The 25,816-nt window shown below is 38.4% G+C and overlaps 1 protein-coding gene across 2 annotated transcripts; it reads right to left on the bottom strand.

The window, feature by feature from the left end:
• Nucleotides 1-2,797: 2,797 nt before the first annotated feature.
• Nucleotides 2,798-10,904, bottom strand: LOC120721695. Of its 2 annotated transcripts, XR_005693237.1 has the most exons (9): nt 9,789-10,904; nt 9,251-9,539; nt 9,044-9,164; nt 7,314-7,412; nt 7,066-7,211; nt 6,786-6,869; nt 6,491-6,660; nt 5,908-6,132; nt 2,798-5,810 (listed from the first exon to the last, which is right to left on the bottom strand). XR_005693237.1 is itself a non-coding variant. In XM_040012175.1 (3 exons), exons 1-3 carry the CDS (start codon nt 6,699-6,701, stop codon nt 5,605-5,607), a joined length of 642 nt encoding a protein of 213 aa, XP_039868109.1. In that variant the 5' UTR covers nt 6,702-6,778; the 3' UTR covers nt 2,798-5,604. The 2 variants fall into 2 exon arrangements, 1 of the variants encoding a protein (XP_039868109.1); XM_040012175.1 differs by lacking the exons at nt 6,786-6,869; nt 7,066-7,211; nt 7,314-7,412; ... (1 more) ...; nt 9,251-9,539; nt 9,789-10,904 and having other exon boundaries at nt 6,491-6,778.
• Nucleotides 10,905-25,816: the final 14,912 nt, after the last annotated feature.

Below are 25,816 nucleotides of genomic sequence, written 5' to 3'. Positions count from 1 at the left end.
CCCGGTTGACCCCGGGAATTGAACAGAGTCTTTCTAGTTGTGAGGAAACAGCGCTAACCACTATACCACCGTTTATTCTAACTTTTAAGCCTTCTTCGGATAAATGTTGATTATTTTATGCTTTGGATTATCTGGTCTTGTTAGTATAATGACCTCTTCTTTGCCTAATGTATGATGTTTGATAAATGAAATGTACAATTTCTTTTTAACTATATTACAAAAGGACATCTATCTTGGTAACATCAAATGACCGGAGCATAATTTGTCAACTACTCTGAAAATAAGTTATACAGTAACAGTCAAAGACACAACTTCTCATATGTCACATTTCTATTTATTCAAAACACTTATGCATTGCTGTATTTTATACAGCTACTCCACAATTCAAAGTAGAGGCTACTGAATTTCTGAGTTTCTAGACCAGACACAGAGCTCACACAACAGGCTTCAAGCGCCATTTTGGTGACAACATTACTAATTTTAATATTGGTCTAGCTGACATTAGTTTATGTACGCAGCACGCAATAGAACCACATATTTTAGAGGCCTAATTAATTGGGAGCACCTTCACTTAATTGTAACAGTGGTTTTGTTAGGAAAACAGTTCTATATACCAGATACTAAACTGCGTTAACGTCAACGGCTAACGTATCTAACATAGCTAACCATTACTGTTAGCACAACATTAACAGCAAGCTACAATGACGAGTAACAAAAACAAAACAATAAAAAGGTTTTATGAAAATGTTTTACCTTTTCCAACAGTCCAGGAATCCAGAATCCTTTAAAGACCAGCAGGTACTGTCCACTGTCACGATCCGAGAGAAAGTTTTTTTTTTCCCTTAGAAAGTTCAAGGCTCGCGCGATCTGTGTGCGCATGCGCATCCCTACAGTGCCCCCCCCCCCTTTGGTTGTTCTAACGCAGGGGTGTCAAACTCAAATACACAGTGGGCCAAAATTCAAAACTGGAACAAAGTCGCGGGCTAACGTTAATATTTATTGAAATATATTTATTCCTCCAGATATAAGAATGAATCTTTTCTTATGGACTCAAACACGTTTTGCTGAAAAACTGAATATGGAACAAGCAAAGCTTAATACTAGACAACAATATTAGCTGTATAATACCAGCAGGCCAGCTCTGATAGTAATTTGGTATGGCTTCGCGGGCCAAATGTAAGTAGGCTGCGGGCCAAATTTGGCCCGCGGGCCAGAGTTTGACACCTATGTTCTAACGTCTCTCTCACTCTCCATCTCTCTCTCTCTCCCTGTCATTTATTTGGCTCCACACAAATACTAATAAATTGCTCAGTGATAAACAAGTACTCAGATCACATGTGCAATTGTTATTTACTTATCTTATATTGACTTTACATACTGCTGTGTGGTTTGTAAAGTTCACAGTAACTAGTATTATCATTATGCTATATTTTCTTATATATATATATATATATTTATTATATTTTATATTCTCAAAAGTAATGCCTTAAAGCAGAAAATAGTAATACTTTATTAAAATTTAAAGCTAAAGTACAGTATCTGAATCTGTCTAATATCCCCCGAATGGATTGTTAATTTATAAATTCACCATATTCATAAACGTCTTAATAATAAATTCTATATTCTGTTACCGCATTATTTGTGATCAGTGGGTTTGCAGGGTGGGTGGTGGGGGTCCTTAGGCTTTGGCCCCCAGCCCTGCCACCAGAATATTTTTAAGCAAGTGTTTCTAACTTTTATTTGAATATTCAGTATCCCACCATCTGCTCTTAAGGGTAATCACCAGGTAACCCCCCCCCCCCACCCAACACACGCACACAAACAAAACACGCAGTATAATTCACACCCTCATTAAAGTGAATAAATATTTATGCCATTTTACACCATCAAACTCAGATAGCTAAGGATGAAGAACCTTTTGTTCTTTAAAGAACCATTTGTAATAGCTAAAGAACCATCTACAAAGTAAAAAGGTTCTTTGACGTATGATGGTTCTTTAAAGAACCATGAAGACATCTGAAGAACCATAATTTTTCTGAGAGTGGTGGAAGCAAAACAGTAAAAGTCAGAGGAAATTCATGACAATATTTATTTGAAGCGCAGTTTGGATCTTCTTTTGCTGCTGGTTCGGTCAATATTGTTTGGAGAGAGATAAAACTAACAGCTTTAGAATCAGAGCAAAAAGGGCGTGAACACAAAGCACAGACAGATCAGAATCAGCCAGCTGTCGGCTTTCAGCCCCGACCGTGTCCGTGCCGTCAGGTGAGAAAGGCGACATCTCACTGATTCTGATCCGTCGGTGGGTGCGCGCTGTGTGTTTACGTCTTTGTGCAGAAACCGTGTACCTGCTCTCATTTACTGTCTTAGCTGTTTGGTGGTTGTTGAAATTTTGTGAGGTTTCACCTGAGATTCTGGCATTTCGGGCAAAATAAATTTATATTAAAAAATCGATTCAGGATTTTAATGAATCGATTTGACGTTATCCAAGCCAGAATCGATTTTAATCGATAAATCGATTATAAAAACCCACCCCTGAGGCCACTGTGCTCCCTGGGACCTTCCAACTTGATAGGCAAAATGCGTAATCGACATACTGATCTACCGTGTCCATTTCACTCTTTGTCTCTCCATTGCGTGGAAAGGACACTCATGCAGAAGTTGCAGTAGTCTACACTAACAGCAGAGGGAGATATTTTTTTAAGCCAAAGTGAAAATAATAATAGTTAATGGATAATAATAATAAGTGTTTAAACAGACATTTCTAATACATTTGCCTATATATAAAAATATTGGCTGTCTAGCTTAATCGTTTCTGATGATTAAGGACCTTGAAATGTAGGTTTTTTGTTTACTACTGACTTCTTGGCTTTAAAAAGAGAGGCACATTATATACATCCTACAGCAATAAATTCTCCAGCTTTTGTGAAGTTGTTGGGCAAATAAAGCGACCCTGAAAAAGATTAGAGAATGAATGGATGGTATGTTATTATTTCAGTGACAACATTCAGGTTTTGTTATGATGATTATTGGCCTTTGACACCATGTGAGATTTTATTTTATAATATTATTTATTTATTTTCATAAAGTTTTTTGTTTTTTTAATCCTTCTTCTTTTATGTGGTTTTCGTTTGTATCTGTTTTTATGTATTTAATCTTCTTTTCAGCACTTTGGTCCATTGTGGTTGTTTTGTGATTCTGAGGCTGATCAAACTAACTCAGTAAATGGAAACCTCTTGTTCATTTTGTGCCATGTACTGTCACATATGCTAAGCCTAATTACACAATGTACAGTCCCAGGCACTGTAGACCATGTGGTCATTCCTCCCCAGAATCCCACACAGTGCAGAATGTCCAAAAGGTGAAAAAGCAACTCCATAACTCTTCTTCCCACACCGTGACTCCACTCCCGTGAGAAAACGCACTCCGCTCCTGGCAATACACAAACACATACACACATTGGCAGGCAATCGACTATATCGAGGGTTAAAATCCCGCATAAGTCAACAGCTGTACTGTCAAGTTTCACACCGTATAATCCCACACAGACTGGAGCTCAGCGACACTCTTAATGTGTATGTATAATATAATACAGATACATAAAAAATACACTCCAAAAATACACAGTCCTTGAAATGTACAAAATATTATTAAAAAAATTAGAAAATGGAGACACCTTGGCCTATGGTACAATGTATGAAAAGATCTTTACTGCAGATACTACTATGGCTCTGCAGATTTTTTCTTTTCTTTTAACCTATGTCGCCTCAGCTTGAGGTTGGTAAATCTGTCTATCACATTTTGGTGGTCAAGTCTCTCAAGCATCTCTTTCTCAACTGACATCACAGCCAGGTGCTGGAGACTGCTTTGACCCATGGTCCTTCTCAGCCAGGTATGGAGCTGACTCAAGACACTAAAATGTCCTGTACTTCATGCTCCTTTCAAGCTCCCCTACCCTGATACTATGTACATTTAATATAAAGCTTTTTTTGTTTTCAGTATATGTAAAAGTACGGCTTTGTTATTCTATGTAATAATTTCTGAAAAACCTTTAGGTATTTATTTTATAAAGTGCATTTGTTATGATTTCAAGTAACACGCTAACAGCTTCACTGCTCACCTTTCGCTCTTATGATCTAGTCAACCTTCATGTGCTTGAGTAAGAAAAACAATATCTCACTGTACAGTAACTGATCAGCCAGTATGGTTTTAGGAAATTTTGAATGAGGCAGAATGACATTTTCATTATTGTTATCATTTTTATTTATTTATGTATTTATTTTTGCTTTACCAGCCTTCTGAAATCTCAGCTGAAAACCATATTCTCCATGGTAATCTGTTGTTACCGGGACGGTGGAGGCTTGGGATGTAATGCCATATTTGTGCAAACTGTCATTTGGTAGCTCTCCCTTAATTGCTGGTCATTGATGAGCAACATATCGATGCGGCTATCTGTCCTCCATATATACAATTACATAAACATACAGACACACAGACACCTTTTAAGCCCTTGTCCTCTGATCAGGTGTCCATGTAGCATTTACCTGGATCACTGTCGCCAAACCATCTGTTTCATAATACATGTAAGCGAATGGTCCCAACGTGCTTAAGATACATTTTTAAATTATCTGTGTAATTTCTGTTCATATTTAAATTAAGAGGGGGTGGCAGTAAAAACTCTGTAACAGAAATGTCATCAAGTACACTGTCAAACGATTGCGCTGTACGGACTTGCGTACTTGACTACTGATAAACGGCTTTCACGTCAGACTTCTCTGCGCATTTTATTTACTGCTAAGCTGCTTAGCGGCTCTTATTTATCCAAAGTGCGATACCTGAGCGCAGACCCGGGCTGTTAAACAAATATGAGTCAATGCAGATGTCAGACAGACTGTCCAAATTCTCCCAAAGAATCTGCAGGCACCTGTTTAAAATTGGCTTAGAATAGAAAGTTCTAAGTCTATTGAGATATTCTTATTTTCTGTTAATAGTTAATCTTTCAAATGACAAGAGATAATGCCTAGATATCTCACCTCATCTTTCATCTGTGTATTACATATTAACTGCAGGAGACACTCATGTAGAGCTAGTATCTCACATTTATTATTATTATTCTTCTGTAAACCTGACATGTTTCATAATCGCCTTGGCTATGTTAATCATCATGCTCTTCAGGAGTCGTCAAGACGCGGGGAACACAGATGAGAAATTAAAATGGAGCCACAGGGGAAGCAAAACAAGAAACCTGAACATGGAAACACAAGACTTTCACAATAAAACACGAAACGGTGAACGTATATAATACAATATGAAGCAGAGTAAAATTTGGAAACATGACACTTTATTTCAATATGTAAATTAAAACAAAACAAAACCCCATGCAAAGAGAAGAGCAAAAGAACAGATAAAATCAAAGTCAGCTGTCCAGCCACTCCAAGTCTTCCCCTTCACCACCATAAGATTTCCGAGTTACTCTGTAGTCCCATAACAGCTCCTCACCAACTGTGATGTCCTTCAGGGCAATGAAAAGTATTGTCTCCTGAGGTCCTGCAGGGAAGTTCATTGTAAACTTCTGGGGCTTGATGTTGGGATTTTTCCGGGAATGGTTCATTCGCCTTCCATAGGTGTCAATGTCGGGATGACAGGCACAAGGGAATGCAGTGGCATCGATGCACATACCTCGGTCACACTCGTCCCTGAAGAAGAACAGATACCCGACTGGGGCCTCCGTTTCCCTTCTGCTTCACTGATGTATGTCCCGTGGAAATCGCACACGATATCCCCTTTGCGGAAAGGCATAAGTCCAATCACACCTGTAAGTTGAAAGAGACCATCGGTCATGACAGGGCTCTTAGAAACGTTCACTTGCAATTTAAAGACAGTGTAGTGTAAATGATGTGTGCATTTTACCTTTGCCCTTCCGTTCCCCGAAGTCTTGCAAAGCCAGGCCCTTCCACTTCTGCTCTGCAATCGAAGACATGAGGGACTCGTTGTCTTGTATACTGGGCTGCGGAGCAACCCAGGCCTGCAAGATGGCATTGACAGTGGGCTTGTTGGTGTGCCATTTCTCCTTGTCCAAAGCCATCTGCACAAGTGCAGGCTGAGGTGGGTTACCTCTTCTGCCAATTGACTGACCTAAACGAAGTGGTCACAAAGCGAGGTACAAGAAATAATGCAAGTGATTATTGCGGCTTAAAAAAGAAAAATCAACCATATGCATTTTAGTCAATCACGTATTTGTACCTTAAAATATTCCTTATATTTATAATTGAGCTATCTGTGTAAATTTTGGTGTATAACATTGAGTGGGTTGTACTTACATGTATTGTATTATTTAATTAGTTCAGGCTGTTACTGCTATTGTCTCTACACAAGTGTAACCCACATAATTTTCTTAGAGATTATTAAAGTATTTTCATTCTGAAATGCATACAAAACAAACAAAGCAACGCAACAGAAGAGGCTCCATTAACATGACATGCCCAGGCCTTACCGAGAATGTACCCAACTCTTTTCTTCAGCTGAATATCCCTCCATTCCTTGTAGTGGTGTCTGTGCTGTGGAAAGCCAGCCTGTACACACTGCCGTTTGGATGGTGGCTCTCCATTCAGGGTGACCGGGAAGGCATCCCATTCTTGGTGTGGCAGGTGCGTAGATGATGTGCTACATGAAAGGTGTAGAGGAGGGGGATGCATCAAATCCATCAAAAGTTTTTAAATGTGGAAACTTGTAACACAGGTTGACTTGTGGTACTGTGTGATATTAAAAAAAAAAAAAAAAAAGTGTACCTGGCCTGTCCTGGTGTCTGTAGTCCTCCTACTGAGCTTTATGCTGACTCAGCCATAGCATCCTCAGGTTCAGTGCTCAGGTATCTGTGGTTTTTAATGCATGCAAATGAATTAGAGAGCCAAGAGAGATGAAAAAGCTAAAATACAAGGGGCGAACATCTCTGACATACAGCAACATATGTGGCTGACTGTTATGAGTACAGGGTTAGGGTTTCTCTGTCAGATCAAAGAAACAAATCTTTCTTAATATGCTGTTGATCCAGTTATGTCAAGCACTCACCTCGCTCTCAGGCATTTTACATCTAATGATGGGTTGGACAGTGGGACCCCACATTCTCCGAGGAAGAAATTGCCCCTGTCATCGCTGCCAGCAATTTGATTTTGCAAGGACACTGCACGGATGTTCCTAAAATAGCAGTCCAACAACTCCAGAGAAAAAAAGGAATCAATGTTAAATATCTCATAAAATCAATTCACAAGGTCCCTATAGAGTAAGAAGAGAGTCGCTGCTGAGAATGAATGACTTACTTGTTCTTCCTGGCTGGTTATCCTCAAGTTACCACTGAATGCTGTGGAACTCAGCTCAACACCATCAGCTACTGCTTTCCATGCCATCCAGTCCTCTACCTGTGTATGTGTGTGTGGGGGGGAAAAAAAAAAAAAAAAAAAAAAAGTGTTGGAGCTTAAAGAAATACAGACTTACATCAGCTGTCATTTCACTTATCGTGCACTTTTATTGTTGGCGGCGCACTTACACAAAGTTCTTGAACAGCATTTGCTGTCATTCCATGTTGTAAAATCAGGATGGCCTCGCAGTAGAGCAGGGCGATATGGCCAAAAATATTTATCACGATATATATTTGAAAATTTGCGATAACGATATAACTGACGATATAATTGATGCGAGACAAAATACAACTCCACAACATTACTAGCGCAAAAACACAACCTTCCATTTATTTTCACTTAAACAAGAAGCTGGTTTTATGTACATTAAAGCTTTATAAAAATGTAACAGTGCAAATGCAAATTCCTTGCTGAAAGTTTAACCAAAAGGCATTTCCAGTAGAAATGGGCTGACATATCCTGAGCATAACCATGTATAATATCCACTGAAGTTAAAAAGAGGTGCTTTGCAACATTAGACTGCAGTGTGCAGTACGCATTTTTCGGACCATAAGGTGCACGGGATTATAAGGCACATTAAGCGAAACAAAGCAGTCAGATAAATCAAACTTTATTAAACTCATTCTTCTTGCTTCCTCCACTTCTGTACCATTGATTCATTAATGTTGAATTCTCTGGCAGCTGCTCTATTCCCATGTTGTTGCAGTATATTAATGACTAACCTTGTATTGTGGATGGATTATCTCAGTTGTTCTCCTGACTGAAGTTTGGTCCGTTTACAGCATCCTGCCATGCGATTGCATTTGTCTCTAACCATGAGGAACCTTCACGTTAACTTTTATAAGTGGAAAAGTGTTAGTGTTCGTCCTCCAGCTTCACTGTTTATGTTATGCTAACATAGCTGTGTCGCTAGCGATCACATAGCACATCATTATATACCAGCTAGCCCAACTTCAGTAACCCTACAAACGTCACTGCTGTTTAGTTTCCTGTCTTCATTTATGTTGGAAGTGATAGCAGAGCTGTATGTTTGAATTTTTTCAGAAATCTCTCAGTCAGAACATGCTATATCATGCTTAGGTAACTAGCGAAACTAGCGAGCTAACTTCCGCTAGCTTCCTGCTAACTTCTAACTCCGTTAAATGTAATAAATTTTGTTTTCATGGATGCCTGGAAGTTAAACTTTATAGTTACACCTGGTAAAGCAGCAATGCTGATCATTTTATTAAAGATGAAAGAATTTAGACAGTTTTTAACTCTCAGTGATGCTGCAGTGTTGTTTGACCTGAAGCATACAGAGTTTAGGACCCAGATTACTCCCAGATTTAAGAGCATCTTAGTCCGACAAATACGACAATAACAACGGCCGCTTGCATGTTCTGCAAAAAATGTGCTTTGTTGTGTATCTGACGGACAAAAACCAAACCAGTTCCACATCATGGAAGTTGCACCATTTTTACAAACCAATTCTGGTTCATCTGTTTCACTCAACAATCGGCCATGTGCGTATGAAAACAAAGGCACTGCGCATGCACGTTTTACTCCCATTCTATCGCGATATTTCATTTTCCTATCGTTGCCTAACATTATACCGGTATTACCGTGAACTGTATAATATGGCCCAGCCCTACCTCGCAGTACTGTCTGAAGGTAGTCATTGCAAATGTGGGGATGCAATCGCCGCCTGAAAGTCTTGCGTGGAAATATTCAATGTCCTTCTTGGCCACGGCAAGAATTTCCTTCTTATCAGACCTATTGCAAATGTGACAGAGGTAAGACATTATTGAAAGTGTGTATGTGTCATCCAATATGTGGAAGTGGCAATAAGGTCATCATACCTCGCTGTTGGCACGACTGTCAGTGATGATAAATCCACGTGTTTGAAGGCGAGTGCAGAGTTTAATGCAAGATTCTTCATCCTTGCAGTACTCCTGGAGCTCTGAGAAGTTCCAGAATCTACCTTCATTAGAAAACAGCTTCTGTGAAGCAATGGCTCTGGAAGCTTCTTCTTCACATTCCTGTGGTGTGCAGTTTCTCGCACACACTCTGCTCAGGTGTGTGCGAATGGACTGTTGAGGCTTTTTACAAAGCAGGCAATAGACAACGTTTCTCTCCGTCTTGTTTGCACTGTAAATACAAAGAGTGAGAGGCAGAGAGTGAGAGAGAAAAACTCTGCATATCAATCTAGTTTATTTTGACAGTATGAGAAAACAAACAAAGAACAACAACAATACATCCACACACAAACTTTGCTTCCACCCCCCCCCAAAAAAAAACAACTTAAAGAAAAAACGTTTTAAAGTTTAAAAATGAGGAGAATGGCACATGCAAGTTTTACATGTTCAACCACTTAAAAGCCCAACAAACAGTACTTACATTAAAATTGAACCGTTATCTTCTGTTGTCGTCTCTCTCTCTCTCAGTCAGTGTCCTGCGGAAACAGAGTGGCAATTAACCATAGCATATCACAAGTTGGCTACTTTTATGTCCTTGTAGCTGTATGCTACTCCAACCCCCTTTTGCCTACTGAATGACCAAATGAAAGGCCCACTTTTACCACCTACTGAACGACCCATTGACCCACCCACTGAACTGAATTTGTTGGTGAAAAATGTTTCTCATGTTAATTTAAGAACTGTTAAAACTAACTGGTCCGTTCTCCCGAAGTTTACTTTGTTCTTCTAGACCAGGGGTAGGCAACCTTTCTTTCTTTCCAGTTATATTGGCGGTTGGCAAACAATTGAAAGGTGCATTACCGCCACCAACTGGTATGGAGTATGGTCTGGAACGATGCTCAAAAAAAAAAAAAAAAATTCTCAAATCCTGCCAAACAGGTTCCCCTCTTTTAAAAACTGAAATAAGGCCTGATAACTTTTACTTCCCGATTCCTTTTGCAACAAATCAACCAGATCCAGTTTGATTTTTAGGTTACTAAGATTTTGAATCAAATGTCTCCTCTCAACCTGATACCTCTGACACTGCAACATGACATGTTCTACAGTTTCCTCTACCCCACAGTAATCACATTTGCCAGTACTATGTTTCCCTATCATGAATAACGTATTATTCAAGGTAGGCAACCTTTCTGATGGCGAGTGCCATTTAAGTAGGGTGCTACTAACGAGGCCCATCAGCTGGAGGAGCTAACGGCTGACAAGCGGTCGTGACTTCCCAGGTAGGGATCCCTTGTCTTTTCAGAAGCCCGGGGTCTTTTGGAGTGTAATTTTTTCATAGTTAGATGCCTGGCAACTGTATAAAACAAAAACTAAACACAATATTCGAAGCACATAGTGCACACTGTGGGAATTTACGACTGTGCGTAAATCCCCCCTAATATTGGTATGATCCAAGCTGACTGAGGGGGCGGGGGGAGCTGCTGCCTGCCAATGCGCTGTTGGAGAAACGCAGCCAGGCAGACAGAGGAGAGCTTAAGTTTGACCAGGTACCAAAGAAAATCATTTGTACTGTACAAATAATGTAAATATGACGGTGTATCACAAAAGATTGATATCAAACTGATCACTTGACCCATATTACGTTACTTGCTCTTCGAGTGAATCAACAAATGGCGAAATGAAAAGCCGAACAACAACAATGCTGTTTCTTTAGAGAGTCTTAGCTTACATGTATGTTTATTTCATATTTTCAGTTGTTACCCTCCACGGCTAAATAAATCGGTTTCAGTAATTTACTGATATACAAGAATGGACATAAGGGGCTTCTTTCAAAGAAAAAACTCTGGTAGATGTTATTTTATATATTATGCTTTGTATGTTGTTCAGTATATCTATGCAAAACGAGGAATTTCAATACACAGCAGTATATTCACAGTTGAAACCAGATATTTACATACACTTTATTGAAAACACAATAACATTTTTTTACTGTACAACATCAATTTAAAGTAAACTTGTTTTGTTTTGGATAAATAAATATTGAAATATATTTTGAATTAGTTAAATGTCAGAATAAAGAGAGACAGAGCTGTCTATTTTTTATTACTTTCATCAAATTTAGGAGTACATATACACTAAGTTTATTGTTAATTAATAAGAAAACTCCAGAGGATTCCATTCTGAGCTGAAGAAGCTTCTGATAGGTTAGTAGAGTCCATGTGAGTAAATTGGTAGCACACGTGTGGATGCATATAAGGCAAAACACAGAGCCTGTTTCTTTGAAATGGGAAAACCAAGAGATGTCAACCAAAACACCAGGAAAAGAATTGTGGAGCTCCATAAACGTGGCTTAATTTTGAATACAATTTGGTGCCATTTACAATTAAGAAATACAGATAGTTTCTCTCTTTACTCTTAAAGTTAACAAATGTGTTTTTTATATTAATCAATCTAAAAAAAATAAACATTTAGTCTGATTTGATCTTACAATTAAAAAAGTGTTTGTGTTTTCTGAAGAGTATGTAAATATCTGGTTTCAACTGTATATTTGATGATTGTCAGCACAAAGAGGGAGATGGAGAGCAGAATGAAGACAGAACTGAGATGGAACAAGAGCAGGTGAGACACATGTTAGTCAAATTGTTGTTTACCAAAAGTATCACCGTATCATAGGTACACATGTATCTCGTACCTAGTGTTTCTTTTTAGGTTTGTTATTTTTCAAATTCTATATTTATTAAGTTATGCAGGCTTGTTTGCACAACAAGGCCAAATAATTATATAAACTTTTCTCAATCTAAATAGTGTACTTTGGTAGAATTAAAAAATAAGTGTAGTGCAGGTCTATGATGATTTTAGTGCTACTATCATCTAGTTCTGATTCTGTTTTGGTTAAGTCCTAAGTAGTCCTGATTTTGAACTGTTGTAGTCCTGTTTTAATTCTGGATCAGTTCTGGGTCTGGTTGAATTGGGGTTTAGTCGTGTCTTGATACAGCCCCGACTTTGTTCTGCCTTGCTGCTTAATTAAAAAACTAATTTAAGGTGTCCTACAGATGTGATATTTATTTTTCCCTATATAAAGTCATTCTTTTTTTTTTAACATAACTCAAAACAGAGCCTATTAATCTTTCAGTCATTTCTACCCCCCCCCCCCCAAAAAATCCCACATGCATACTACCCTTTAGGGCTAAGCCCCAGGTGTATCAAAGCCCCAGATGTATCAAATGTCTGCCTCTGCTTCAGAGGCTGTTCAAACTAACTCAGTAAATAGAAACCTCTTGTTCATTTTGTGCCATGCATTGTCACATAGCAATGTTCCCTCTAAGCTGCGCGCTTGCGCACTGCCTACACGGTCTCTGCGCACAGAAAATCTGCGTTGTGCACAAAAAAAGTCTAACCTGAATTGAAATTAAAATTAAAACTTTAACAATTCCGCTTTGCAGTGTTAGTCGGTAAGTGACTGTCTGGTCCCGTATGTGATTTAGTGATGGGATTTCCGGCTCTTTTTAGAGAACCGGCTCTTTCGGCTCGGCTCACTAAAAAGAGCCGGCTCTTTCGGCTCCAAACCGGCTCTTCTGGTTGTTTTGTTGCTTGAATTAATGTATTATTAATAATAATATAAAATTATGCACAAAAGGAATTACTGATGTAAAAAAAAGTGGTTTTATTTATATATTTTTATATATAAATATATGCGGTGGCCCCTAGAGACAAAGCACGTCCAAACTCCAAAAAGCACGTCCAATTTCCAAAGCACATACAAACTCCAAAAAGCACGTCCAATTTCCAAAGCACATACAAACTCCAAAACACATTTCTAGTGTTAACTGAACTTCCAAAACAGAGCTACCTAGATCACTTAAATTACACAATTGAAAGCATATGTGTATGGTTTGTGTATTTAAACACAAGCACTCGTATATATTCAAATAATTAAAAAAAAAAGTTCATTTACCTGTTACTACCACACACCAAATCCAGTCGTTGGTACTTGCTGGCTTGTGTTGCCACTAGGTAACAAAAGCTCAATACTTGCGCCTAGCATTCTGGAGCACTTCTGTTGTGTTTTGTATGTGTTTTGGAGTTTTTACGTGCTTCTGAGTTTTTACGTGTTTTAGAGTTTGTATGTGTTTTGGAGTTTGTACGTGCTTCGGGGTTTGCACGTGTGTTACACCGCTGAAATGATGGGCCAACTCATCTCCCGTGCAACATTTTTTTTTTTTTTTACAGTAAATTGTAAAAACAGAAAAATATGACAATCAGTTCTCATGCCGTACGCTGCCTCTTCACCACTGACGCTACTTCTTCTAGTGTAGCTGGCATTACTTTATACAAGTAACTTATACAGTTTCATATTCACATGCACCACTCTTATAAACTGCTTAAATCACAAAAATACATTTTACTGTATGCACAAGCACCATGGTGAACGCTCCTTACAGTTTTATCTTGTTTTTACTTCTGTTTTAATCTATTTATGAACCTGTCTTCTTAACTGTATTTATCAAACTAATCTCTTTCAAATAAACATTTTCTTAACACATTTTTACAGCATTCACTCTTCATGAACTAAACATAAAGCAATTCAAATTTTCTCTTATTGTGCAAAACATATATATTGTGACTTTAACCCAAAAATACCTGCACCAAGCTCACAGAGTTTCGGTAGTCTAACATTTGGATCGGCACAGGCTAACAACTGGACCAACTTGTAAATTAGCTCTTTAGCTTAACATTTGCCACACACAACACATTTATCATTAATCGCCACTGCTGTCTGGCACGTTTAGAACCTCTGTTTTACATTATCAACCACCCAGTTTACCTGTAAAAACAGAAAAATATGACAATCAGTTCTCTTTGGCGCGCAGGCCGTACGCTGCCTCTTCACCACTGACACTACTTCTTCTAGTTTCGCTTCAGCTACCGATGCGTACAGGACCGAGCTCCTCTGCTGGCGGAACTTATATAACATTAAAACTGACATTGCAGTGGCCTTACTAAAAGAAAGTGTCTGAGTATAAAATAAAATGGGGGCTACTATTTTCATGTCTCTGTCTTTAACATAGTGCCACACTTGCTTCAGAGTTTATATGTGCTATGGAGTTTATATGTGCTATGGAGTTTTTACGTGTTTTGGAGTTTGTACGTGTGTGTTTTGAAGTTTGTCTTGATAGGCCACGTGAAACCAGAGTTATGATAAAAATATTCGCAATGTTTGGTTTTCTTTCTGAATACTATCGTTTATATTTACTGCGGGAAGAAACGGTAAAAACTGCGCTTTAAAAGGAAAACGCTCCAAAGCACTCTCCACCTGTGAGCAAAAAAACACCAAAAAATCCCCACCCTTTCCTATTGGTGGAAAAATGTACCATGTCGACCATAGTGATGTGTTGGTCGCGAACGAAATGGCTACAGCCGGGTCTTTGACGCGAGCCGTTTTTTTTTCCTTCTCTCACCCTCTCTCTTGTACGGTGGCCCCTAGAGACAAAGCATGTATAAACTCCAAAACACTTACAAATTCCAAATAGCACGCACAAACTCCTCAACACGTACAAAATCCAAAACACATGCAAACTCCAAAACACGTACAAACTCCAAAACACGTACAAAATCCAAAACACGTACAAAATCCAAGACACGTGCAAACATCGAGACAGGTACAAAATCCAAAACAGGTACAAAATACAAAACACACGCAAAATACAAAACACGTGCAAACACCAAGACAGGTACAAAATCCAAAACATCTACAAAATCCAAAACACATGCAAAATCCAAAACACCTTGCAAAATCCAAAACACATGCAAAATCCAAAACACGTACAAACTCCAAAACACATGCAAACTCCAAAACACGTGCAAAATCCAAAACACGTACAAAATCCAAAACACATGCAAAATCCAAAACACGTACAAAATCCAAAACACGTGCAAAATCCAAAACACGTGCAAACTCCAAAACACGTGCAAAATCCAAAACACATGCAAACTCCAAAACACGTGCAAAATCCAAAACACGTACAAAATCCAAAACACATGCAAAATCCAAAACACGTACAAAATCCAAAACACATGCAAAATACAAAACACGTACAAAATCCAAAACACGTGCAAACTCCAAAACACGTACAAAATCCAAAACACATGCAAACTCCAAAACACATACAAACTCCAAAACACGTACAAAATCCAAAACACATGCAAACTCCAAATCACAACGGAAGTGCTCCAGGACGCTAGGGGCAGTGTTGAGCTCGATTTGCAAAATAAACGGCAAGTTTGTTGCAAACACATGGGCTCTAGTCTCCGTCGCGCTTCCCAGGTTGCCTAGCAACCATGATACTAACAGCTGGAAACGTGTCATACAACTTTTTTTGACAGAAATGAAGGAGAACATATTTTTTTCATTTGTTTGTTTGTTTCTACAAGAGCTTTGTGTGATTTGATAAGTATCTGAGGCTGAGACCACAGGACAGTAAAACGTGATTTTTGGGCTTCATTTCTGTACTGAATAGTCATTTAAGATTAGCTAGTAAATAACAATTAGCTAATGTTGTTCATAAGACTAAAGTCATATCACTTTGGTAATGTAAATATAATATGGCCAATATTATGGTTATTATATTAGTCATTATTAGCTATTACAGCAGTGAACATGAACTCTGTGTCAAATACTGAGCTTCAGTACAGATTCAAGTTGCAGTTATTTACATGTCTTACCACCTTAAATCTTCACTCAAAGACAAGTATATAGGAATGACTGCCAAATTTATTTGCCACTGAAGCCGAAGGATGGCATCTGAATAAAACCTCTCTTGACATGCCTAGATGACATTAAAGCTTGGTTGGCTCTAAACTTTTTAAATTTGAATGAAAAGAAAACAGATTTGTTGGTGTTTGGACCCAGTGGCCCCTGTGAGTCCTCTTCTTTTCATTTGGAACCCCTGGAGGTATATTTTAAACCTGTTGTTACTGCCCAAGGTTTTAAGTTGGACCAGTCCATTTTTATCATTTAAGGCGACTGGCAAGAGTGAAATCTTTTCTTTCTAGGCAGCACTTTGAAACCGTGATCTATGCTTTTATTTCTTCCCCTGTGGACTACTGTAACGCACTTTATGTGGGGGTCAGTCAGTTGTTACTCTGACATCTGCAGCTGGTTCAAAATGTATATTGACAGTGCATATATAGGTGTATCATATATAAGAGACAAATGTTGTTCCTTCAGTATGTTGGCATTACTAAATTTGGCTCAATGCTTACATACATGTGTAAAAAGAAAATGTACAAGCTGTGATAACCGTTTCTGATAAAATGAAGAGTAGACTGATGTATTAAATATTCCTTTATTGGGTGAGAAAATCAGACCATGTCATAACTGCTTTACGTCATACAGAATCGATATCAGAGCCTTAAACAGGCTGACTTCTGCTAAATGGGTCAAACTGGGCAGAAAGTATACAAACACATAACATCCTTATAGAATATGATGTAACACTATAGATCAACTTACCTCAGAATATATAAAGCATATAAACAATTACAGCAATATGATGCAACAAACACAGCAGTGCTACTAATCCAAAATACCCAAAGCTTCATAGAACTGAAACAAACATTTATTTTTAGTTCCATTCTGCTGCTGATACATACTTTAGGTTTCTGAACATTAAACTTGTTGCTGCCTTTCATAGTGTGTAACCTGAAAGCCCTGAGTACTTTCTCCCACACTGAAAACACGGGAATGATAAAAATTATTTGAACATTACCTAATAAGACTGATTCAGGACAGACAATTAGTTATTTTAAACTTTTCTAGCAGTCCTTCACAAACAGGGAACAGTCTGTCTATTCTCTCCATCTGTCAGCCGCTGCTGGCTCTTCCTCCTCCTCTTCCTCACATACTGCTGAGATTGTCCTGGTGGATCATCAGGGGTGCAAAGCCTCACAGATGATGTGCAGCAGTGGGTCCCTCAGTCTGTCCTCACTCTGGACACTTGCACGTGTCACACATAGAAATCAAATGTGTGATAAGCTGCAGGATTCAAACACAAATGTGACTTATAAATACATGTTCATACTTTTATTCCACAATCAGAGAGAAAGAAACAGAGAGAGAGTGCAGGACAGACAGACAGGTGACAGTCTCAGGTGTACACACTGCTACAAAACAGCACCAGAGAAGGAGGATTTAGTGTTTGTGTCATTACGAGTGCTAAACAAGAAGAGTTCCCAGATGGTACAGTGGACACATGTGTGACTCCTGTGATTAAAGCATCTTTCTTTCAGCTTAACGAGTGAACCGTCAGCTGACTGACATGACTGACTTTAATTACGCATAAAATCATCACATTCTCTGTAAGATTAAAGTCAGCTATTGAACGGCGAATATTTTGAAGTAAAGGCTTTAAAACCAAGTTAGTACAAACGTCGCTAATGTCACATAACTTTCCCGACATGTTGCCAACAGTAATGTTTTAATGTTTTTCATTATAAAAACATTTGCGCATAAATAAGTGACATAATATTCAGTACTTACTTCTGAAAGTTTACTCTTCGTCCGCTCCGCTTCCGCCGTTTTTTTTCGGCAAAATTATCCACACCACCGCCGCGCTATGAAGTCTGGGATATGTTGGGCCATGAAGGCTACACCGACCCATCCTTAAAATTCAGGGAAATTAAGGACGCATTTGAGGGCCGCATTTCGAGCAGCCTTTGAATTGGGACAGTCTTCGTCGTGTCGCTGTGACATAATCGGCCTTAAAATGCGGCCTTTAAGGCTGCAGACCCCAAATCCGGTCATTGGTACTTCCTGTCTTGTGTAGTTACTAGGTAACAAAAGCTCAACACTGCCCCTAGCGTCCTGGAGCACTTCCGTTGTGTTTTGGAATTTGCATGTGTTTTGGGGTATGCGTGTGTTTTGGATTTTGCATGTGTTTTGGAGTTTGCGCGTGTTTTGGAGTTTGCATGTGTTTTGTATTTTGCACGTGTTTTGTATTTTGTACGTGTTTTGGATTTTGCACGTGTTTTGGATTTTGTACGTGTTTTGGATTTTGCACGTGTTTTGGATTTTGTACGTGTTTTGGAGTTTGCACGTGTTTTGGATTTTGTAAGTGCTTTGGAGTTTGCGTGTGTTTTGGATTTTGCACGTGTTTTGGATTTTGTACGTGTTTTGGATTTTGCACGTGTTTTGTATTTTGCACGTGTTTTGGATTTTGCATGTGTTTTGTATTTTGTAAGTGTTTTGGAGCTTGCATGTGTTTTGGAGTTTGTAAGTGTTTTGGATTTTGCAAGTGTTTTGGAGTTTGTACGTGCTTTGTCTCTAGGGGCCACCGTACTCTTGCACTTTTTTCCCGCTTCACTCTGCACGTGAGCCTTGTGCTTTGCGCTGGGAAGAAGGGGGGAGGGGCGGTAGCTACACTGGCAGTAGCACAGGAACAGAGCGGGAGGGGGAGAGAGAGAGCCAGGGACAACAATGTCACATTAGAAAAGTATAGTAATCATCCATAACTATTTTCAGTTGCGGATGATAAAGGATTCAGAAAGTTTATTCATGCAGGCCCATATGACAGAGAATATGCATCTTCTTTTTGTTTTCATATTTTAACTTATATTTAATTGTGTTGTGGTTTGAAGCGTTTTGTGTTGTTTCGTTTTAAATTTGTTGAAAAGGAAGAAGCTGAAAATTTAAATAGTTAAAAGTTGAACTGTGAATAGTTGGTTTTTGTATTATATGATTTATTTATTACATTTTATGTGGAGTGAATAAATAAAAGTATATTTACGGTGGCCCCTAGAGACAAAGCACGTACAAACTTCAAAACACGTACAAACTAGTGATGGGATTTCCTGCTCTTTTTAGAGAACCGGCTCTTTCGGCTCGGCTCACTAAAAAGAGCCGGCTCTTCAGGTCGTTTTGTTGCTTGAATTAATTTATTATTAATAATAATATAAAATTATGCACAAAAGGAATTACTAATGTTTAAAAAAGTGGTTTTATTTATATATGTTTATATATGAATAAATGTGGTGCCCCCTAGAGACAAGACACATACAAACTCCAAAAAGCACATACAAACTCCAAAACAAATTTCTAACATTAACTGAACTTCAAAACAGAGCTACCTAGATCACTTAAATGACACAATTGAAAGCATATGTGTATGGTTTGTGTATTTATACACAAGCACTCATATATATTCAAATAATTTAAAAAAAAAAAAAGTTCATTTACCTGTTACTACCACACGCCAAATCCGGTCGTTAGTACTTGCTGGCTTGTGTTGCCACTAGGTAACAAAAGCTCAACACTGCGCCTAGCATCCTGGAGCACTTCTGTTGTCTTTTGTACGTGTTTTGGAGTTTTTACGTGCTTTTGAGGTTTTACGTGTTTTGGAGTTTGTACATGCTTTGTCTCTAGGGGCCACCGTAAATATACTTTTATTTATTCACTCCACATGAAATGTAATAAATAAATCATATAATACAAAAGCCAACTATTCACAGTTCAACTTTTAACTATTTAAATTTTCAGCTTCTTCCTTTTCAACAAATTTAAAGTGAAACAACACAAAACACTGCAAACCACAACACAATTAAATATAAATTAAAATATGAAAACAAAAAGAACATTCATATTCTCTGGCTATGTCCACACGTACACGGGTATTTTTGAAAACGGAGCTTTTCTGTTTTCATTTTAAAAAATAATCCCATCCACATGTAAATGCAGAAATGAAGGAAAACACTAGGAACATGCCAAAGCAACAGGTGGCGATATATTACTAACCATGTAGAAATGTTGGCCAATCAGAAGTCTAGAAGCCTCGGCGGGAAATAGTAAACAAAGATGAGGCATAGAAGCAGAACCAAGTTGTACGTGTGGAGGGACGGTAACTGTGTGTGTATATGTAATCATTTAAACACTGCAGAGAGTACAATTAACAGTAACAGTATTGTAGAAATTCATTTTACCGAAACAATAACGTGGCGCACAGTGTGACGTCAAAAAGGTGCACACCTTTGACGCTGCGTTTTCTCCGTTTTCCTCATCCACACAGAAATGCAAAAACAGAGTTTTTGAAAATATCCACCCTGGCAGGCGTCTTTAGAAATCTCTGTTTTCAGTGACTGAAAACGGCGTTTACGTGTGGACGAAAAGTGCAAACACATAGAAAAATATCTCTAAGCCCAATGATATTGAGGCCTTCCAGATTGGCTCTAATTGGTTCTTTGTGATTGCTGACAGCTCAAAAGCTGGCCTCTCCACCCTCTACAAGTGGAATGATATTTCAGACACTCAAACACTTAAACACCTCAAACCCACTGTCAAATATGCTGGTTCAAGTGTGGTGATTTGAGCTTCTTCTGCAGACACAAGCAATAAAGCACTTTGTTGTCAACGAACTCCTCTGTATGCCAAAGATTTTTAGAGTCAAATGTGAGGCTGTCTGTCTGACAGATAAAGCTTCTTCTAAATTAGGCCATGCAACAGGATAATGACCCCAAGCTCAGCAGCAAATCTACAGCATGGACGTCCAGACCTCAACCTGACTGAAATGATGTGTATAAAGGAATGCTTGCAAATGTCATTGATTTGAATTTATTGCTGCTAACTGCTGGTTCTGTAAACTACTCAATCATAGAATGATTACAATATCAAACTAAAACAAATGCCTGAATCCTAAATTGTGGATATACTATTGTGGTGATCTAAAATGTGACACTAAATGTGATTAAAACACGAATAGTCTGGACTCCTGGGCTGAACGACCGCGAGGATCACCAGCCCGGGGAAAACACAAAATACACATGACTCTGTGACAAAGACAATTCATTCTTGAATGAAGACATTGATCAGACACATTTAAAATGCAGCTAATTGTGTTTATTATTACACTTTTGGGGAAATAGAAGGGGGGGGGGGTGTAGGTAATGGAAAGGGATAGAAAGGAGGAAAGAGATAGAGAAGAGAAAACCCCAACAATCCCCTCTGAGTAAGCACTAGGTGCGACAGTGGATAGGAAAAACTCCCTGTAAAGGAAGAAACCTATGACAGAACCAGGCTCTAGAGGGGGCAGTCAACTGTCGGGACTGGCTGGGGGGTGAGGGTGAAAAGAGAGGGAGAGGGGGGAGGGAGATGGGACAGGTGTTAGGAGTTCAAGGGAGCTAGGGGAGGGAGAAGTGTCAAGGTGTCAGGAGAGAGGGAGAGGGCAGGAGAGGAGAGGTCAAAATTACGATGGAACAGAGGTGGAGGAAGACGAGGTGACATCAGCAGTGGGAAAAGTAGAAAGAGAAGAAAAAGCAGGAGTGTCCTTCCTCCAGAAGAAGCGGAAGCGTTTCTTCTTCTTTTCCAGGAGCTTTTCCACGAGAACCTTTTTCTCTAGGATCAGCGTTCTCAGCTGATCGATTGTTTCGGTATTCTCCTTCTCAAGTCTCCTGCATGTTTTCTCCACTTCTTCTAATTCGGCTTGTTTGTCTTTGAGCCTTTCTTTCAACTCATTAGATGTTTCCTCCTGCATTACCTTTGCCTCCTGCATCTCTGTGTAACGCTCTTGTAATTTGTTGTGAGTGTCTTCTAACTGCTGACTTTTCCTCTCGGTTTCTTGAAGTTTGCACTGCAGGTCTTCATTTGTTTTCTCGAGCTGCTGCTTTAGCAGCTGCACCTCAGTGTTTTTGCACTTCAAGGTGTTGAAAAGTTCCTCGAGTTCGGTGTTTTTTGTCAGCATGTCATTGAGCTGACTCTGCATTGCTGAGCACTGTTTTTGCAGTTTCTCCTTCTCTCCTTCCATCTCAGTTGCCCTGTAGTTCATTTTCTTGTAAAGTTCTTGCAGCTTTTGGTTTTCTCTCTCAAAGTCCAGGAGTAAACGTTTGTCTTCTTTCTGCTTTATGTCCTGTTGTTCTTTCTCTTGAAGCAGCTCTTGATATTTCTGCTTGTGCACTGCAGTTTTATCAAGTTTTACTTCCAGGACTCTGCATTTTTCCTCCATGCTTTGGAGTTGGCACCGCATTTCTCTCTGGTTTATTTCCAGTTGTTCTTTTTCTTGAAGAATCTGGTCATTTCTTTGCAGTGCTTTATCAAGCTTTGTTTTCAGCTCGCTTTCAAGCTCGCTTTCTTTCTGTTGTTGCTTTTTCTCTTGAAGCAATGCTTTGTATTTTATCCCCAAGTTTTGGAGTTCTATGTCCTGCCGTTTCTTCTCTTGGAGGATTTCTGTATTTTTTAGCAGAGCTTCATCAAGCTTTAATTGCAGCTCCTGATCCTTTTTGTCCTTGTCTTTCTCATTTTTCTTCTGCTGGAGGATTTCTTTGAGTTTTTCTATTGCTTTATCAAGCTTTGCTTTGAGCTCAAAGTTCCTTCCACGCACGTCTTGTAGTTCCATTTCTTTCTCCTTCTGAATATCTTCCTTTTCAAGAAGCTGGCTGAACAATTTATCTACTTCAGCAGTCTTTCTCTCATTTTCTTCTCTGAGGAAGATAATCTCCTTTCGTTGTTTAAAGAAACTCTCCCAGACGTAATAGATGTACTCAGGCTGGGTCTTGTGTTGCTTGTTGTGCTTGTTCATGAGATTTTCCTCATGCATTTCTTCCAAGCACATCTTCTGAACTTGAATATTGTCTTCTTGAGCCAGAAGAGAAGAGTTGGGCTGTAATTTTTCTTTTCTTGTGTATTTTTTCAGAGACATGTTGGAAAGTGTAAAAAGTCGATCTGAAAAGGATCCAATTGTTTTGAAAGGTTTCTCCCTTGAACGTTTCAATGCTGCGTACATAAATGCTGCGAACAACGAACTGAAAGTTGTTGCGTCTCACCCCTACATGACACCCCCCCCCCCCCCACACACACACACAAAAACAACAGCAAGCTAACAAAAACTTGTTTATTCACCTGAACCTTCACATATTGAGCAAAAATACACATTTACAAATCAATATCTTACTTTTTAAGTGGGGCCTTCTCCTCTTCAACACCCACAGTATCCTCCTTTGTTTTCTGATTTAAATAAATCAAACAGCATGTGATTAAATAAGAACTGTGTTGCACAAAATCACATTGTTTTTTAAAAAACTTGACTTATCAGGCTCTATCTTTCTCCTTCTTAGAGTCCAGCAAAACACGTTTGCACTGGTTGCTGTTTGAGCAAATAATCCCTCTGACTTGTAAGTTTTTACAAAACACTTCTTCTTCTCTCTGCAAACGTCTGAAAGTGTGTGAACTTACAGTCCTCAGAATGTGACACCTACAGAATGTATTTGAGTTGGCAGGTTACAAACATGAACATGGTTACCATAGTTATAATAATAAAGTTTATGATTTGTTGCTAACATTTTGGTTGTTGTGATGATTCAAATTTGTTCAGTAAACTTTATCAAATGAACATGTGTTGACATAAGCAAATATTTGGATCTCATATCTTCTCATTAAATGTAGCTAATGTCCAATAAACTGAACTCTGGGACTTACCTAACACTAATATTTCATATATTACTTCAACTCACTAATTTAATTAAAGGGTTTTGTATTAAATTATAACGGAATAAAAAACCACAATGCACATGTGCAAACAGTAGCCAGCTGCTGCCACAAGAGGGTGATGAATTAAAGGTTCACAGAGAGATCTCTTTACTTTGGGACATTTAAACAATGTGTATTATTACATTTGATTAAACAAGCACTGCTTTTCCTCCAGGCTTCTAAAACTCTTTCAAAGTTTCTTCTTTTCAGTCATTTTTCAATCCAGTCCTTGTACCAAAAAATTATCTCATGAAACTGGATGAATGGAGGACAAAAACAAACAGAGCTGAGATACAGAGAAAGTCTTTTGATGAAAAAAGAAGATACTGAACGTTGAGTTTCCCCTAATCATGTGTGTGCAGCTGTGTGAATGAGGCTGTGTCGAGTGTTCAGACTGAGTAGAAATGCACTGTGCTTCTCCATTTACATCCTTTAGGTCCAATCTTGACTCTTTTGCCCACTAAAATAATAAAACAGTACTTTTTTCTGTATGTAATATAATCTAAAGCATCCACAGTAACATTTTCCACCATACGACTGCACTCTAAGGTCAGCACGGTGGTGCAGTGGTTGGTACTGTTGCCTCACAGCAAGAAGGTCGTGCATGTGAATCTGCTGGCTGCTGTTTGCATGTTGTGTTCTCTGAGGGTGCTCCGGCTCCCTCTCACAGTCCAACAACTTTCTTTTTTTAGGTTAATCGGTGATTCTTTTTGGAATTACAATAATGAGTGGTGAACTGTAAAGTGTGTACCCTGAGTTTTACATTGTAAAAGCTGGGATAGTCTTCAAGCCATCCCCAGCAACCTTTAAGTGCTTAAGAGGAAGAAAGAGGAAGGAAGGATAACTACAGCTTAAGATCTCAGCTGTGATTATTAAAGGTTTGTGCTTTCTAGACATTCCCAGTAATAAAAAGAGCAGAGGGGTGTGATACTTCATCACGGCCAGAGCGAGGCACTGTGGAACCGTCAAACAAAAGACCTCAGTGCTGATAAGGCAACATGCTGTTCAGTCGCCCCAAATGAGAGTAAATGTGTTACTTTCCTTCAAGTCCTGTCATATTAGTTTGTATCCACAAAACTATTAGAACAAAAATATTTAATTTAAAAAGACAAATCCAAATAGATTAGCTAGATGTTTTTTTGTCTTCATGAATATTTTCAGGAGAATAGAAGTAGTACTTATATAATGTGCCCATTGCCTGAGATCCCATGACTGTAAGGTGACTGAGAAATATTTCTAATTTAAGAAAACTATGAAGGAGTTGATATTTGAAAGTTGATAAAGTCAAGAAGTGGAAAGAAAATCCTGAGCTGAATAAACGGGTGGAGAAGAAGAAATAATTTCAGTTGTGGTAACATAAATAACTGACAACAGATGTGAAACAAACAGAAAAACAATCAGCATATAAAATACAATATTAAAGAAAGTAATAATCCCCTTAAAATGAGACAAATTACGTAAGTCTGTTAGGATGAAATGTAACATGTTAGAATTTAGAATTAATTATGAAACAAAAACTGGAGCCGAATTTAAAATCGAATTCCACTGAAAATTTACTTTATAGTTTGTATAATTTTTACATTTTAGTTCACAGACCTTTAAAGTGCAAAAAAAAGTAGGTTTCACTTCTCACTTTGTATTGTGGTGAAAAGATTTACATCCTCCAGTCACTGTTTTATAGATTTATTTACACAGGAATAGATGAACTTTTAGCTTAGTTTTAGAAACATAATGAGAAAGAAAACAAGAAATCTTGTTTGTTAAATATGTTTAATGTACATGTTTATAATATATTATAAATCTAATGAACAGTATACTGTTCATTAGAAAAAAATTAACTGTGCATGGTGTGAAACTCAAAACCTCAATATTTATTAAATTCGTTTGCTCTCAATATTAAGTACAAAGACTTGCTTGGAATTTGATGTGACTCACATGTTTGTACAGTTTGGATCTGTCATACGCCCGAAATGCATGTCTAACGGTCATGGGTTTCTACA

Source organism: Simochromis diagramma, unplaced genomic scaffold (assembly GCF_900408965.1).
Source record: "Simochromis diagramma unplaced genomic scaffold, fSimDia1.1 OVJJ01000604.1, whole genome shotgun sequence".
Classification (NCBI taxonomy): Eukaryota; Metazoa; Chordata; class Actinopteri; order Cichliformes; family Cichlidae; genus Simochromis; species Simochromis diagramma.
Note: the sequence above shows the minus strand (reverse complement) of the source record. Positions and strands in the feature narration are given on the sequence as shown.

Bases quoted from the DNA above. Each gene is read 5' to 3' on its own strand.
- LOC120721695 (XM_040012175.1), bottom strand. From the start codon at position 6,701: ATGGATTTGATGCATCCCCCTCCTCTACACCTTTCATGTAGCACATCA. The intron at 6,133-6,490 runs GTAAGGCCTGGG...CACTTCGTTTAG, and splicing joins AAGAGTTGGGTACATTCTCG to GTCAGTCAATTGGCAGAAGA. The intron at 5,811-5,907 runs GTAAAATGCACA...TTCAACTTACAG, and splicing joins CGGGGAACGGAAGGGCAAAG to GTGTGATTGGACTTATGCCT.